Here is a 15,942-nt window from a genome sequence, read left to right as displayed (position 1 = left end):
AATGATACAGAAATTAAAATATACGACGAACCATTAATCTTAAGTCTTAACTGTGCTTTTTAGTCATGCTCGCCTAGGTTCTTCTATTAAATGCTATTCCATGTTCAGAGTCCCTTAAAACGTCGAGATCTACGTAGCGTTATCCTATGGTTTCCTATGTTGAATGTCATGATTGATGCTTGAGATTATGTATTGCAGCGCGGAACAACTATCTGACCGTGCGGATGTGATCAACGTGGTGCGGCTGCTCGTGGAGCGGCAGGCGGAGCTGTGGACGCTGCCGGCGGAGCTGCTGCACGAGGCCTACATACACCTCGCGCACAGTGCGCCGGCGCACCTCGACTCGCTGCTGCTGAGGAGAGCCGAGTGAGTACAGAGTGATGCACGTGGTACGACTACTGTTAGAACGGCAACAGACAGATAGAAAATGATAACTAACTTTTTCGTGCATTTCACCAAATTCATGTGTTCTGAGTGATGGAAATATAAAAACTGACAGGATGTTACCAAACAACTGTATTTGGTTGTAAAATTAAAATACACTTCAACCGTAACTTGTGAATATGTAATGAAATAAAATGTTATGAATCTCTCTTTAGTAATATTACAGAGCTATTCTAATTATTACTTTCCCTTAAATTTGCAGATGTGCAGCGGAAGCCAACACGGATAACGCAGACCACGGAATAAGGCGGGTGTGGTCACGCGAACATTTCCTCCACAGCGCGGCGGCTACCGGCGGACCGGGGAATGTCCCACCGGCCAGGTAACATACCACAGCATCATCATTCATCCTAAATGACATCTAGGCTCGTAGGGAGAAGTCAATGCTTAGCCTAGCTTTTCCATCTGGTTTCTATCATAAAATAACAATGGCATACATAGGCTTCTTGAAGCCGCTCTAAGTTCGCGTATAGTCATAAATTAGTGATGTTTTCGTTTTCTTCCGAGATTTCCTCGTGAATTTTAAAGTAAAAAGTATTTTGCTGAAATTTTTAAGCTTACACTGAGAACTGGGATTTGATTAGAGGATCTAAAAATTTCAATGTTTCCAAATTATTTATCTCAATTGCTTCTTGTTTGGTGCTGAAAAACTACAACCTGCTTATTCTGTCGCAGTGACAGTGATCTTTATGTAATATAAATCGTTTCATTTGGTTTCTTTAACTATCTCTATTATCTATTACGCATTATGGCTCTTAACAATGTCATTTGTTACTTTTATAACATTTGCCAATATTATTATATCAGCTCTAACTAAAGCTTGATCATCAATCGAAGCATAGTATACTTTTTTCCGCAGTGATATAACTTAAAATGCTTTTAGTGTTGTATCTAACATAGTATTTGCTAAACTATTTTGTTAAATAAATGAACCACGTAAATCAAAAAGAATAGTTATGATCTTGGTAACAGACACGTCAAATATAATAAATTCATATGGCATTTGAAGAAATTTTGGAATTAAAACAGTGATAGCTTCGCTTTGCAAATAATTGTCGCAAGCCAAGCAGCTGCAATGCTTTCAACAATTGTCTTATATGGCAATTGAAAAGTCGGCTTCACACTTACGATAAAGTAAAAGCGATGATTTTAATATTAGATCTAGTGTTGCCCAAATTCAGTCTTGGTCTTGCAGTCTTGGTCTTGTTCTTGCGTTTTTGCAAGACCAAGACCAAGAACAAGACCGCGTATTTTTAGCAAGACCAAGACCAAGACTGACCGTGCAAGACTTCAGCAAGAACAAGACATAGCCTGCAAGACTCTTGCGTCTTGCAGCTAGGACTCTAGCGCTATTTCACTGAGTAGTTAGGTGTAACAGTTCGGTGTATAGGTAGGTACGCTTAGGAATTCTATGAGACGCAAAAACTGTATCAAAGAATATGAAAAACTGGACCTATGCGCATTACGACTAATACCATAAACATAGCGAATAAAAAATATCTATTAAAATCAAACTGAGTGCATGCATAGCTATGTTTTAACCATCGGCACTTTGATAATGCGGCATCAAAGGTTTTGTACTTACTTCTCAAAGAAATTTGCCGCTTTTCGGAAGTACATGGTTATGATACACGCGCCGGCGGCTTCTTTTGAAATCTAAAACAATCGTTGCCGCCACGCCGAAATCATAACATTTGACACTATTTGATTGCCGCCATAGGGCGTAGGTATACTCATGCAAAATAATTTCGAATTTTAAGAGTACCTACAGGTGTTCCAAAGAATAAATAAGTTTCAAAGTGCTTAGAATGAAAATGAATACATTATACTGATCACGCAAGTAGTATTATGATTGGGATAAAATGGTAAGGATAGCCCGACTAGAAATTTAAAAGTGCGACCAATGGGGCCCCTCTTGGGCTTCCCTCTTGGGGCCCACTTTGGGATGTCACGCAAAGCCCTCTTGGGCCCCCATTGGGAAATCCCAAATGGGCCCCCATTGGGAAATCCCAAATGGGCCCCCATTGGGAAATCCCAAATGGGGCCCAATTGGGAAATCCCCATCAGATCCCAATCTAAATTTATAAAAAATCTAAAATTTCAAAAAATCAAAAATAATTTTGAATTACGGACTCTGATGGTACTATAACTTTATATTTCGATTAGAAAGTGAACTATTGGTTGAATGCATCCTTGTCGTCAGTTGGGCTCGAACTCGGGTCCTCTTGATCATCAGTCGTTCACGTTACCACTGGTCCAAGCGGGAATATTACATTCGTCGCTTTATTTGATGTACATCGAATCAACTAGATGATATTACTAATATTGCGGTTAAATGTTTAATATTTGTTTCTGTTTTTCGTTTATCTTAGTTAGATTTATTCAAGCGGAACTATTAGCAATAATTTACTATTTTAACGTTGGGATTTCCCACTTAAATCCCACTCAAGCCCCAATTAGGAAATGTTAACAATAATTTTTCATTTTTACTTTGGGATTTCCCACTTTGGCCCCACTCAGGTCCCAATTGGGAAATATTAATAATAATTTTTCATTTTTACTTTGGGATACAATGATAAATCGTAAAACTCTTTTATTAAATTTCTTATAAGTTGAAGGTTCAATCTCTTTCTAGACAGATAAGTATTGTTCTTTAAAATACAGTCAAGTTATTGTAATTAATTTGTTTTTTTTACATGTTTTAGCAAATGTAAGCTTATAAATCATAAATGTTTATTAAGAAACAGTTACTTCCATGGAAAACGACATATAGGTCAGTTGATTTTTCGAATTTCTTATCAAATCTTCAGTTATTTATTAATCTGCTTGATCTTTACTATGGCTATGTTAATTCAAGCTCACAATGTTCCAATTCTAATACGTTTTTCTAAGATTTAAAGTAAACTTTAATAAATAGTAATAGACTAATAGGTAATTGCAAGACTTGCAAGACTCTTGCTGCAAGACCAAGACCAAGACCAAGACTGGGAGCGCAAGACCAAGACCAAGACCAAGACCAGGTGTATTGGCGCAAGACCAAGACCAAGACTGGCTAAGTCTCGTCTTGTTCTTGCATTTGGGCAACACTAATTAGATCTATCTCGCACAATCAAAAAAAGACAACAAAATAGTGGAGGATCCCAAATCACTTCTAATTAGGTGATCTACCCCTTCCAATTCAAAAGACTTGGAATTATATAAAGTGACTAGTGTATGCTAGTGCTGACAGGTCTGCCTTTTGTCGGCAGACGGAGTGAGAAGAGTCACCGCCGAAGAACTAGGGAGACCGCTTCCGACACATCTTCGGGATCGCTGTCTTCCGCCATGACTATAGTTACTAGGTAACGGCACATTGTAGTCGTAGGTGAATATTAAGAAATGCCAAATGTGTCCAATATAAGGGAATAAAAATAAATTTAAAACTATAACTAACTATATCACTTGTAGAAAGCTTTTATCAAAAATCATTTCATTGTTTCATTTCGTATTACCCAAGTGCACTAGAGGGTAATGTTTTAACTTCGCACAACGTTTTTGTTAACTCAAAAAGTTTTGTAAAAGACTTTCAGGACTATGTAAAGACTATCACCCCACCATGGAAATATTATGTACTATTTTCTACCTCCATGAAACCCTATTTATTATACTTTAGTGTTCTTATTAGATGAAAAATAAAATTATGGAGGAATCAAATCCGAATAACATGCAGTTCAATTTAAGTCAGTTTGTCAAAATTGATGTCTTGTTACAACTCATGATACTTCTGTTAAGTTGCCTTTATAATTCGACGTGCCTCTAATGCCTTAAATTAAACATATTTCATTGATATCCAGATCGGTCTCAAAAATGTTTCAATCATCAGATAAATATAATCGCAACGCTCACATGTATTTTAATTGTTTCATTTTCGAAATTTGGCTACATCTAGCGATCGGAATTCTTTGTGAATTCCGGTCGTTTGTTGCAATCACATCATAAGAGCTGCCTAACAGAAGTATTAGGTTTTGTAACGAACCAATTTTGATAAAACTTAATAAGTAAGCGACATAGTTGATGATGAAGATGTTTGAATGATGATTTTTGAATCGTTATCGAAGGAACTTTATCGAATGTTCACGACTATATCATTCCATAAAATGATGATCGTTGTATATCACGTTGAGGATGTAAATGTGTATTGTTGCGTGTGATGCAGGGTGCGCGGCGAGGACTACGGCGCGGGCGGGGGCGGGGGCGGGGGCGGCGCGGGGGGAGCGGGGGGCGCGCGAGACTCCGCGCCCGACTCCAACGACTCCGCCAGCGACTACAACGAGGTACACACTACACACTACACACTACACACGCCATACTAACTCTCATAAACATTACACCGAAAAATTAAATACTTATTTAGATACATCCCACCACATTGGAAGAACAATTGTTTGAACATATTAATGTTTATTTTGGTACAAATACTCAGGATGTAGCACCGTGAATATTGAAAATAGTCATAATTTTAACAACTGCATTGGTCTTCAGACGGGTCTAGGCGGGTCGGACGACGACAGCTGCGTGATCACAGCATCACTGCACATCCCGGCGGCGTTCCCTCGTGAGGGGCGTGACTCACGCGAGTCCCGCGACTCACGGGACAGCCGTCGACCAGCGCCGCCGCCGCGCCGCCGCTCCACATCGGGCTCGGAATCCTCCGCCAAGCGAGACTCGGCCGTAGGCTCCTCGTCGCCAGCGTCGGCGTCCAACGCATCTTCACCTCCTGCCAGCCCGCCGCCTGTCGTGTCCACGCCGCTGCGAGTGACGCTAACATCCGCCAGTGAGGTCAGGAGGCCGCCTGATATCGACAGGATCATGGCTCTCAGCAGGTCAGTTTCCATGATGTACAGACGACGGTATATAAAAAAAGTTAAATATTATCATCATCATCAGCCACAGGATGTCCACTGCTGATCATGGGCCTACCCTAAAGATTTCCAGATCGACCTATTTTAAGCGGTCCGCATCCAGTGACTTTTTTTTTCAATATTATACTGACATAATTATGATCACTATTGTCAAACTCAATTATATTTATTTTATTACAATAAAATTGACTAACCTTAATGTATCTTTAATTTCAGAGAACGCAACACATCTGACGCCCGCGCAGTTGTTTTGCGGCAACATGACGAGAGCACCGTCCGCACAAGAGTCTCTTCGCGGCAAGAGCATACCGTTAGAAGAGAAGAGCACAATGTCAGGAAAGAAGATCACCTCAGAAGAGACGAACACGTCAGAAGAGACGAAACCGTCAGAAAAGAGGATCACGTCAGAAAAGACGACGTTAGAAAAGAAGAGCAGTCAGTGAGTGTGAGGAGAGAGGAGAAGAGGGAAGGAGTGACGCTGTACAAACGAGGGGAGCTGATCTCCAGCGCCCGCTCGCCGCCCGCATGACAGATTATAACACGTGTTTTATACATAAACGTCTATTTATCATTATTTTCTTTTATTATAAATATTGTTGTAAGGATATTATGTTCATTTGTTTTTTGGGCTGAATGAATCCCAAAAGTTACTTACCTCCCTTCCCTTTATTTTATTAAACCAATTTCAAAACAGTATTCTGCGATGTGCAGCGGTGTGGCTGTGGTACTGCATAGCCGGTGTCTACATGCACCATCAAGTGAGTCCTTTTTTTCCCCCTACTTTGTTTGACCCTCTAGATTACGCATTACAAACAATAGACAAGCTGCTAGAAATCTACTACATTATCAACTATATAACCAAATTCTGAATGAGGAAGAAATAAAACAACTATTGTGAAATGATTCCATGATTGCTGTGGATGTAACTTTATCGCCTGTGAAGCTTGTCGCGCATGATGTTAGCTCCCAGCTTCGATACGCCGTCCTGGTACTCGCTCTTGCCCAGCGGTGGTACTGCTGATGTGGTTTCTGGAAAATAATACAAACATCATGAACAACAGTAATCATTTACTTAGGACCTAATACATGTCCTGGACAAAAGGTTCTTGTCACATAACTGCATAACCCGACAAAATACATGTCACTGTAATCTATGCCCTCAAATAAATTGTAATAAAAAAGAGAACTATTTACATGAACTGTTTAATACGATAACTATAAAATAAAATTTACTTGAGTGAGTGATAATCTTAAATTACATAAAATGTACAATACTATGAAATAGACTTTTTCTTTAGTTGAACTTCCAGCAAAGTGTTAACAGATATTATTCGTAACAAGTGATACAATAGATTTTACAAAGGACACACACTTGCAACTAAATACAATTCACCAATTTTGATTACTAATTTAAACAAATATCTGGGCAGCTTACCGCATTTAGCTCTGGGGTCGCTGGCACCGCCGCCGCCTTGTTTTGATATGGTCTTAGGCGTTGACATTCTGGGCTTGAGGCCCACCCTGCACGGGTCTCCCGGCAGCCGCATCGGTTGGGCGCAAGGACCCGTGCCGCTATCATCTGCTGCCCTTTGCAGACCTTCGAATTTAGCTCCAGGACCTGTCGAAGAAATATACGGTGATGTGTCAATAATGTTGTGTTGAGCCGAGTCAACATCCATTTTGGACAAAAAATAATGTAGTATTGTATATGTTCAAATAATCAATTATCATACTATTCTTTACTCGCAAGATATTTATGATTTAGGTAATATTTTAGTTCAATATATCTTCTAATATTAATGTGCATTACCAGTTTCACAATAATCCTTTTGGTACGTGGTCTTGTTTCGATCGCGATCGATGCGTTGTTTTAATTCTGGCGACGCTTCGTTCTGCAAGATGCTGTACAGCATTGGATATTTCGACTGCAGCTGTTGAAACAATAAAATGTATACTTAGGTCGTTTCCTTTTAAGTAACCTACGTTTCAAATCGTGTAGGCAACATGCACTTATAATAGGTCAAAAATAGATTTTAGTATTTATTTACCTTGTCCAAGAAAGCGTTGGGCTGGTCGTATCGAGACGTTGGCGTTTCTGGACTCGCGCCTACTCTCACCGGGTACAGCTTTGGATCCAACATTGGTCCCATGATCTAAAAAAAATGTATTAATATAAATCATTAGATCCAATGAAATTACCAACGTAGATATCGAATTTAAGTAGATAATAACATAGCAAATATTTTTCTTTTAATATTGCTCATATATAAAGACAGTCTCATTTTATAGTTTTATCGAAATATCGTCACATCAAAGACATTATAACGTAAAGGATTATATACAATTATCTTCTACCTAATTTTTATTAGTTTCCTTGAACTACTTTTAACTTGCTTTAATGAAATTAAAGAATCATAACCTCATTTCTGCTCCAACCGCTTTCTTTCCCCGGCGGGAGTTGTGGCATTTCTCCACCAGAGTACTGCGGGCACCGACAGTCGGGCGGGCGCGTGTGCTGCATACATGCTTGGTAGAACGCTAGCTCCTCGCCTGACAACTTTGGGACCCTGAATAACGTAGACAAAGACTCACAGCATCTATACTTGAAAATATGGGCGTCGAAATTAGAGCTCACTTTGGTGTGCTTGCACTTGCGACTCGCTGCAATTTCTGCAAACTTCCTTTGCAGAAGTTGTCTCACCGTGATTGTTTTGAAAATTGCAAGTTTTCTTACTAATTTATATTACTTCACATCGATTTTCTATGACAGTGTCACAACCCCGTTTAAGTCTACTCTTGTATTATGCTTTAGACAAACATCTACAGTCTTTAAGTTCCATTAAATAGTTCCACAATTGAAAATTGCTAAGTCCATTATATTTGAGAATCGTATTGAACGCAACATGGCGGAGGTTTAGACCAGCCCACCGCCACAACTGGTTTATCTTGCAGCAATGGATTCCCCTACAGACTCTATCACTTTTACTATGCGTTATCATGAAGAAGTATCAAAATTCTACATACTCAGCCAAGCCGCCTGCCTCCGCTGCTCCCCCGGCGCCAGGCAAATTGGGCCACAAGTAGTCCTTTCGATATGTCGTTAAATAGTGATCCATTTTGTCTATTGTTTAATTCACTTCATAATAAAACTGATAATTTTGTAAATAACTATATAAAATGTGTTCATGTCATGGCGTGGTTGATTTTTTGACGTTGTTACGCTATGACAGTTCGTGTCTGGAATTATTGTTTTTAAAAGTGTAACGAAAAGATTAATCAAGAAAATGCCTTAGCCCAAATTTAGCCTGATACATACTAAGTATGCAGGTCCCTCTGGAATACGTACCAAACTAGCAATCATTGTCTGAGAATCAGTATGTACATAATATAAATGGGGGGTAAATATAGATTTTCTACCTGATCGGGGAAGGTCGTATTAATTAAATATTGTATGTATGTAAGTACTGATAAGATATTCTAAGTTTTTGCTGAAAGCGGGAGGTATAAAATGTTTACTTTCACTGAGTCTATTAAGACTGTGTGTTAAATACATATTTTTATTGAATAGTAAAACCATACAAAAAGTCGATCCACTAAAAATTATTTAATCTGACATCCAAAAATCTACATCAAACATAAAACAATTCAATCGATCCTGTAAGTGTACGTGTATGGGTTGAGCCAGCGGCCGTACTTGGGCTCTTCGCGCGGAGGGCCGAAGGGGTTCTTCTCCAACACCACTTGAGCCAAGAGTCCGTGACACGCGCCATACGTTGTGTCGCCGGTGCGCACGCGCAGAATACGACGAAGTTCTCCTGTCAAACAAAAATAATATTTTTTAATACAACTGTAGCTGGTCGTCTAATGGAAAACGACAAGATCGCTCATAAATAATACTATCCGACGATTGAGTTACAAAACACTACAAAAATAGGATTGCACCGCATGACACTGCTGTGTGTTTGTCACTTGGTGATATTAAATCACTGGCTCTTTATTACAAAGTCCTATGTTAATTTTCACATATGTTGCAGAAATTAAATATAATAATTCCATGTTGGTAAAAACTGCTAAACGAAAATAATGCATGGTTCTTTAAGACAAACCTTCACATACGAGAGGTCTAATACCTGTTTAGATAGTTTAAGTTAAAATAAATAAAATCACACAAACATATTTAGGTATTAATAATAGCTAGTTAAAGGCGTTCTTATCGCTAAGAACAATCTGTCGAACTCTAGCAGCTGAACGTAGTAGTATTTTAAGTCCTTACTCTGCAACGAGTCATCAAACTTGGGCCTCATGGACATGGCGGAGGGTGGGTCGGCGTACTTCTCCGGCTTGGGGCAGCGGTAGGAACCCTTTTGGCTTGTATCCGGGATGTACACGTCGTCCGGGAGGCGCAGGGTCTGTAGAGCACGCGCACGACGCGCCAGGTTCACCGACATGAACGGCAGCTCTGGTCAATCATATAATCTTACTGATAGTTGGGATTTTTGATGTTTGGATGATTATTGAAATAAGAATAAAAACTGCTGAACGGATTTCGGTGAGATTTGGCACGTAGACGTTGGGCACGTTGACGCTGGATACCCTGAAATATTAAAGATGGGCCTACTAGTAACTAGTTGATAAACCTGTCATCTGTAACCACCCCAGTTTCGTCGCCAAGCAGCTTCGCTAGCAGCAAGAACTATTGTAATATTTTAACATAACGAACACAATACAATTATTAACTTGTGCAATACTTTGTAATTCAATGTTCTCGGTGAGTTTAGTAGCATTTGTGCGCAGGCGCACGATTTCATTACGTTACCCCTGGAGCAGTATCTCGTGAGGTATTCCGTCCTCTTCAAGTCTTGAATCTGATGATCTATCGGGGTCGGCTCGATATCCGCCGACATGTACTTCTCGGTTAGCTTCGGATGATCGTCTGCAAACTACAATTATATACTGTACTTTGACAATCATACAAAAATCACATTAGTAATTTTGCTCTGAAACAAATTTTAATCGATTGAGTACCTATATTAATTAGGCGGCTATGTGACTAAGTCTATCTTGAGTGCTTATCTTTAATTATTTTCACACTAACATTCTTATCATAAGGCCAGAACTTATTTATGACAATTGTCTGTATTTATTAGTGAAATGAATATAAACGTATTGGGGGACTTGTGTTTTCTAAGTTCCGGGGTGCTCATAGAAGATTGTTTACTATAAAAATACCCTCTCAACAGCATCCTTGTAGAATTCGAAGTTGATTGGACAGAGCACGTCTGGACTCTTCCTGGGAGCATCTCGGGCCTTCAAGGAGTCTCGGCTGATTCCCACAATAAGGCAGTCGTCGTCCACGGCTTTGCGACGTGGACTTTTACTGCGAAGGATTAAAGACTTGAAAGCTTTGTTCTTCGGAAGAATGTGTGTAACAATAATGATTTAGACATTAAAATAAAATTATTTTGCGGATTCTATTGCGGTTTTTATATTGTAATTTTCCGCCCTGTGACCATGAAGGCTGCAGTCTTTGAAACGTCGGGAGAAAGTTATACAAGCCGCGATAAAATCCGCAAAATAGTTTTATTTCAATGTCTTACAAAATTCGCGCTAACATAAAAATCATTTACTTATTTATTTCCGAAACCCTACAGAATTGTCATTTCCAGGTATAGAAGATAGACCACAAAATCAATAGCATTTCTTTAAAATTTTACTAAGTATTTGCCTTTTGCACCATTCTGCAGCTAAATTACTCACAGGCGCAATTTTTTTTTATTTAGTCCATATTTTCTCATAGCAGGAGAAATTATTTATTTCAATGATACCAGAAGAAGTATACGTTTAATTACGTGTATGTAAAACAATGGTGGCAATTCTATCTTGTCTCGCTATTATAAAAATTACAAATGTACACGACCAAATTTATTTATTTGCAAATTTAATAACAATTAAACAGTTTAATTTACTTATTATTCAACCATGTAAACATAAAAAACTCCATGCCTTAATTATCATAAAAGAAATCTATAAATGTTTTGTATATTTTATGAAAAAGAAAAAAGTTCTGAATCGCGCTTGTGACATTTTCGTATGCACTCAGTATATATACCAGTCGCAGGCACCATGTAATTGCCTAACTGGCATCTGTGGTTGAGTGCCGAGGCCACATGCCGCGCCGGTCCCCTGTTAGGGGACCGGCGCGGACTGGCCTCGGGAAACTACTATAGATTTCAGTTTTCCGTATAAAATTTTGTAGTTGGACTTTGGACTTTTGACGTAATGTAAGTCTACATTGCGGCGGAAACTCAATATAAACGACGTATGATTCAACGTATATCAATACTTATCGTGAAGATAAAGAGTTCATATTGCAATAATTTTTCCTCACCTCTCCGTCTGCGTATAATTCTCATGCGATAGATTACCTTCATTTTATCAATTGCTAAATTTAATTTCTAGGTGGTACTATATACGAATTCTAGCCAGACCACAAAAAACCTGCTTTGTGACCGCAACTTTTATCTTTTCCTTTTAAAGTAAAATTAGTCAGCAAGAAATTATTCGCAAATTTTAATCACATCGTGTATATAAATTATAAAAATCAGTTTACCGTCCGAGACCTCGCACGATTTCTTACTGTTTATATCATGCTGTTTACCAACGCATCTTTAGCTTCTTACCTACGGAATTATTGTAAGTGGGGGCCTATTTTGCTAACGCCCAGGGCCTCATGCCGGACCTGGCAAGAGACAAAGAAAAAAGGCCTCGCAAATATCTATCGCCCGGAGCTTCGCATTGGTTATTTTACACCGCCCACTGGTTGCAGCTTTGAAGATAGGACAGTTTTGGACCTGATAGGTGGCCCTTTCGTCAAGTTATAGAAACTGAATCCGTACCCTACATAATATGTGGCCAAGGCAGGGGCGTAGCTACCGCCGTATCAGTGGTACAGGGCCCCCGAGATTTGGGGGTCCCTCTTGACCCATACCTACGTTAAACTAAGGAGGCGCCCAAAAGTTCGCACTGCCCTGACAGGCTTCAACAAATTTTGATATAGGGCTCCTCCACGGCAAGCTACGCCACTGAGTCGAGGAATCTAAGAAAGTCTGTGGCGGGACGTCTGCCGGGACAGAGAGGTAATTTAGAATAAAAAGGTGATAGCAAGGTATATCTCACGGTTTATCCTTTTTCGTAAAATCAACCATATAGACCGACTGGTATTCTATTTCTCCATCAAATACAGACATTTTTCGATTTTAAAAACAAACTAATAAAAGAAAAATAATCTCTTAATGACATATGCCAATTATAACGAACTTTCCATATATATTATAATTCTCTTTGATTACGAACAAAAGCAAAGATAATTATAAACAAAAGTCTCAAAAGCTTAACACAAAGAGAATTTATGGAGTATTATAATAATACAGTTTAACAAATATAAAAAAGGTCACAGCACATAAGTATTTTCTCAACATGGTTTACTTATGTATAAAAAATTTAAGTGAAATGTTGTTACCACAGGGGAATCAAAAAAACAAATTCACACATACAGCCACAATCCTTCCTAGTCGATAGCCGACATTAGTACACAACAATAAAAAAAAATAGTAGAAATTTATATCACTTTATTATTACACATTAAAGACGTGCATATTACAACAAAATGATTATCTAACATTACAAATAATATAATTATCATTCAACAACCAACACAATTAGCATCATAACCCAGTTTCCTTGTCCTGTTCATTTTATAAGCAAATAATGTTTGCCACCGATTGCTAAATATTTTTTTAAATATAATAAATAAGGTTGTATGGCTGAGAGCCTTTGCCTTCTCCTTAAGGAGTAAATCAAACCAAAAAAAAATATAATAAATAAGGACGTATTCACACGACGATATCTAAACGGTCTTAAAACGCGCGTTTTTAATACACTCTGTCTTGCATGTTTGTGTAAGAAAGTACACGGTTCCCGACTGCATCGCGTTTACTACGCGATTTAGATTTATTTTGAAGCGCGTAGTCATCCGTTTAATAAACGTCGTGTGCGTAATAAACGTTCAGATTTTTTTTATAAATATCCGGGAAAAATTCACAAAGGCAAGGTATATGTTAACTCTGAAATTATTTTCAATACGTGTACTTTGATACATTTTAAATTCATAAAAACAACTGCCCTTTCCAAAACGACTTTTCCATAGCGATTTTTAATACCAATCCAATAAACAGTACACTATCCGTATGTAGTATCTGACTTCAGATGACGTCACACGCAAGTATTTTGATGTGGCTTCATGCACATCCGCGAGTCCATGATAGCTAAACCAATCGTTTCACTATAACTTTAAACCATATAAAAATTGTTAATCTTGTTTTGATGCCTTGTTTTTTTATTGTTAATCTTTTCAAGAGTAATATCATATTATGCATGATATTATATTTACCTTTAGTTGTTTTGTTTCATTAAGATATCTCTTTCCCGCGCTAATGTAATTGCAATGTTGAATACCGGTGTTTTTGCTGCTATGATTTCGCAATGATGTGAATGAAGCCTATCTGATAGGTGCTACAGTGCGTGCAACAAAACGAAGTCATCAGATATTTCAAACGAATAGAATCATTGAAATTTTCAGCTCAATTATACTACAGCCAATCAGTTTCAACACGCATCTTTGATAGGTAAGAACTTTTTTCTTTATTGTTACCTTTGCAACATAATTTAGTTTTATTATTGCATATCATATTTCATCTAAGGATGTGTTCACAACATATCAGAAATGCGTGCGTCATTAATTTATATTTACAATCATTCAGTCATCTCGTCGCGGTATCTGGGTACTTAGCATATCAATTATGTATAAAAATTTTCGGCGGCATATAGTTATAAAGCACTTCCTATCTGAACTTACATATAGCATTTTACATAGCTAAATACGTTTTATATTATTTCTCACCTCCATTTCTAGGGTCTTTAGAACTCTGTGGGCCTAAATGAATATTTTAGAATAATATTCCTCCCATTTCATACATTAAAACAATTAATTCAAGAACCATTTTAGACCCCCTATTCTCCGACCCAGCCGTGACTAATATCTTGAATGAAAATTATTTTGAATCAGATTTATCTTAATATATTTGACACAAGTTCAAAATTCATTAAGATACAATTGTTTACATAATATACTTTATATTAGACAAAATATTAAGTTTACACAAACAATAAACTTAAAATTGACCAACATATTAATAATTGAATTATAATAAAAAAATATATAATAAGAATTTATAAATTGTCGTTGACTTGTTACATTTTGTGTCAAAATTTTGCAGAAAATATAGAAAATAGGTTGCATTGCACACGGCAGTAAATATTACATCTTATGTAAAAAAACAGGTAAGTCAGCGACAAAACGTAGAATAAGAGCGAGTGAAAGAGACGACGCTATACAAAGCCTCTATTGCTATACTATCCCTACTGTTCGAAGTACATTTACTGCCGAGTACTATACTCGAAGTGTTTCTGTCTCTATAATATCTCTGATATCCTTCTTTTTAAAATCGGCAATAACATGAATTAAGCTGGTATTAAATATACAAAGAAACATTAAATTAAATATTGCAAGTGAGAGAGAAAAGGCACTTTATTACTAAGTAGTATGTCTTAAAATCAATTATCTAGAAATATAATTTAATATTTTCAATGAAATAATTTCCACGTAGACTGAAATATGACCTAATATCGCAAATATATTCGGGTATAGGTATTTTAAAATCAAATATAATATGTAGTTACTCATACTTATTCAAAGAGATATCGACATGGCCAGAACCATGTGCGACTTAGGGCTATTTTTTTAATTATAAAATTTATTCATACAAGATAATACACCATGAACACTTCTTTGAATAAGGTTGTCCAGTTTTCGCTTTTATATTCAGGTTTTAATTTATTTAATGAATAATTTTTAATTGATCGAAAAATCAGCCCTCAATAAACTGTTGCATAAACAAACTGAAATATATCATATTTGAGACGTGCAAAATCAACTATACACATATGTCAAAAATTTACAATTAAAATTAGTTAATTTTATTGCTTTTCCACTAAACAAATTATAAAGACTTACTCATTTGCTGATTGTGTTGGCAAAATGGTAGGTATTTTATTTTATTAATTTACCTGTTATTGATTAGCAGCAGAATCTTTAATGGCGGATTATTCAAATACACTCCTATCTAGTGTCCATCTTATATACCTTATATACCAGGGATTTGTCCATCAGAATTTCTTATTTAAATTCTAGCAAGTTTTATATGACTATGCGGTGAACAGGAGGCCCAGAAGTGGAACAATAACTAAACAGGGTTGATATCTCGATTATTATTTGTTTTGCGAGATGTCAGATCGTATTCTTGCATAATCGATATTTATATAGATTTCAATCAGCAAATGATAACAAGACATCCAGTTTTAATTATACAAATATAAACCAATTATAGAAATCATAACAATAATTATTATACTGCGAATATATTTCAAAAAAATCTGTCGTAAACATGCAGTAAAGTTACAAAACTTAGTCAACAAATAT

The 15,942-nt window shown here is 37.2% G+C and overlaps 4 protein-coding genes across 5 annotated transcripts in view; 1 reads left to right on the top strand and 3 right to left on the bottom strand.

Annotated features, from left to right (window-relative positions):
- LOC115455561 overlaps positions 1 to 5,952 on the top strand; it is a 53,353-nt gene extending 47,401 nt beyond the window's left edge. Inside the window, exons 8-13 of one of the 2 annotated variants that reach the window (XM_030184185.2) lie at positions 199 to 366; positions 647 to 766; positions 3,693 to 3,785; positions 4,640 to 4,757; positions 4,966 to 5,306; positions 5,562 to 5,952. In XM_030184185.2, coding sequence (XP_030040045.1) covers positions 199 to 366; positions 647 to 766; positions 3,693 to 3,785; positions 4,640 to 4,757; positions 4,966 to 5,306; positions 5,562 to 5,874 — 1,153 coding nt within the window. In that variant the 3' untranslated portion in view covers positions 5,875 to 5,952. The remainder of the gene's footprint in view (positions 1 to 198; positions 367 to 646; positions 767 to 3,692; positions 3,786 to 4,639; positions 4,758 to 4,965; positions 5,307 to 5,561) is intronic. The other variant, XM_037447728.1, reaches the window with a different exon arrangement.
- A 285-nt stretch (positions 5,953 to 6,237) lies between these two features.
- On the bottom strand, positions 6,238 to 8,598 carry LOC115455560. The gene is made up of 6 exons (XM_030184184.2): positions 8,370 to 8,598; positions 7,765 to 7,912; positions 7,394 to 7,498; positions 7,156 to 7,276; positions 6,781 to 6,963; positions 6,238 to 6,374 (listed from the first exon to the last, which is right to left on the bottom strand). The coding sequence occupies exons 1-6, from the start codon at positions 8,459 to 8,461 to the stop codon at positions 6,274 to 6,276; spliced, it is 750 nt and encodes a 249-aa protein (XP_030040044.1). The 5' UTR covers positions 8,462 to 8,598; the 3' UTR covers positions 6,238 to 6,273.
- A 336-nt stretch (positions 8,599 to 8,934) lies between these two features.
- LOC115455564 lies at positions 8,935 to 12,704 on the bottom strand. Its single transcript, XM_030184189.2, has 5 exons — positions 12,522 to 12,704; positions 10,575 to 10,722; positions 10,162 to 10,285; positions 9,619 to 9,804; positions 8,935 to 9,160 (listed from the first exon to the last, which is right to left on the bottom strand). The coding sequence occupies exons 1-5, from the start codon at positions 12,590 to 12,592 to the stop codon at positions 8,991 to 8,993; spliced, it is 699 nt and encodes a 232-aa protein (XP_030040049.1). The 5' UTR covers positions 12,593 to 12,704; the 3' UTR covers positions 8,935 to 8,990.
- A 252-nt stretch (positions 12,705 to 12,956) lies between these two features.
- The window catches only part of LOC115455565 (ragulator complex protein LAMTOR1), a gene marked incomplete in the record, with an annotated part of 12,241 nt that continues 9,255 nt past the window's right edge, over positions 12,957 to 15,942 (bottom strand). The window contains 1 exon segment of the mRNA XM_037447694.1: positions 12,957 to 15,942.

This window comes from Manduca sexta, chromosome 7 (genome assembly GCF_014839805.1).
Source record: "Manduca sexta isolate Smith_Timp_Sample1 chromosome 7, JHU_Msex_v1.0, whole genome shotgun sequence".
Classification (NCBI taxonomy): Eukaryota; Metazoa; Arthropoda; class Insecta; order Lepidoptera; family Sphingidae; genus Manduca; species Manduca sexta.
The sequence above is the reverse complement of the archived record's forward strand: the minus strand, read 5'-3'. Positions and strand labels throughout refer to the sequence as shown.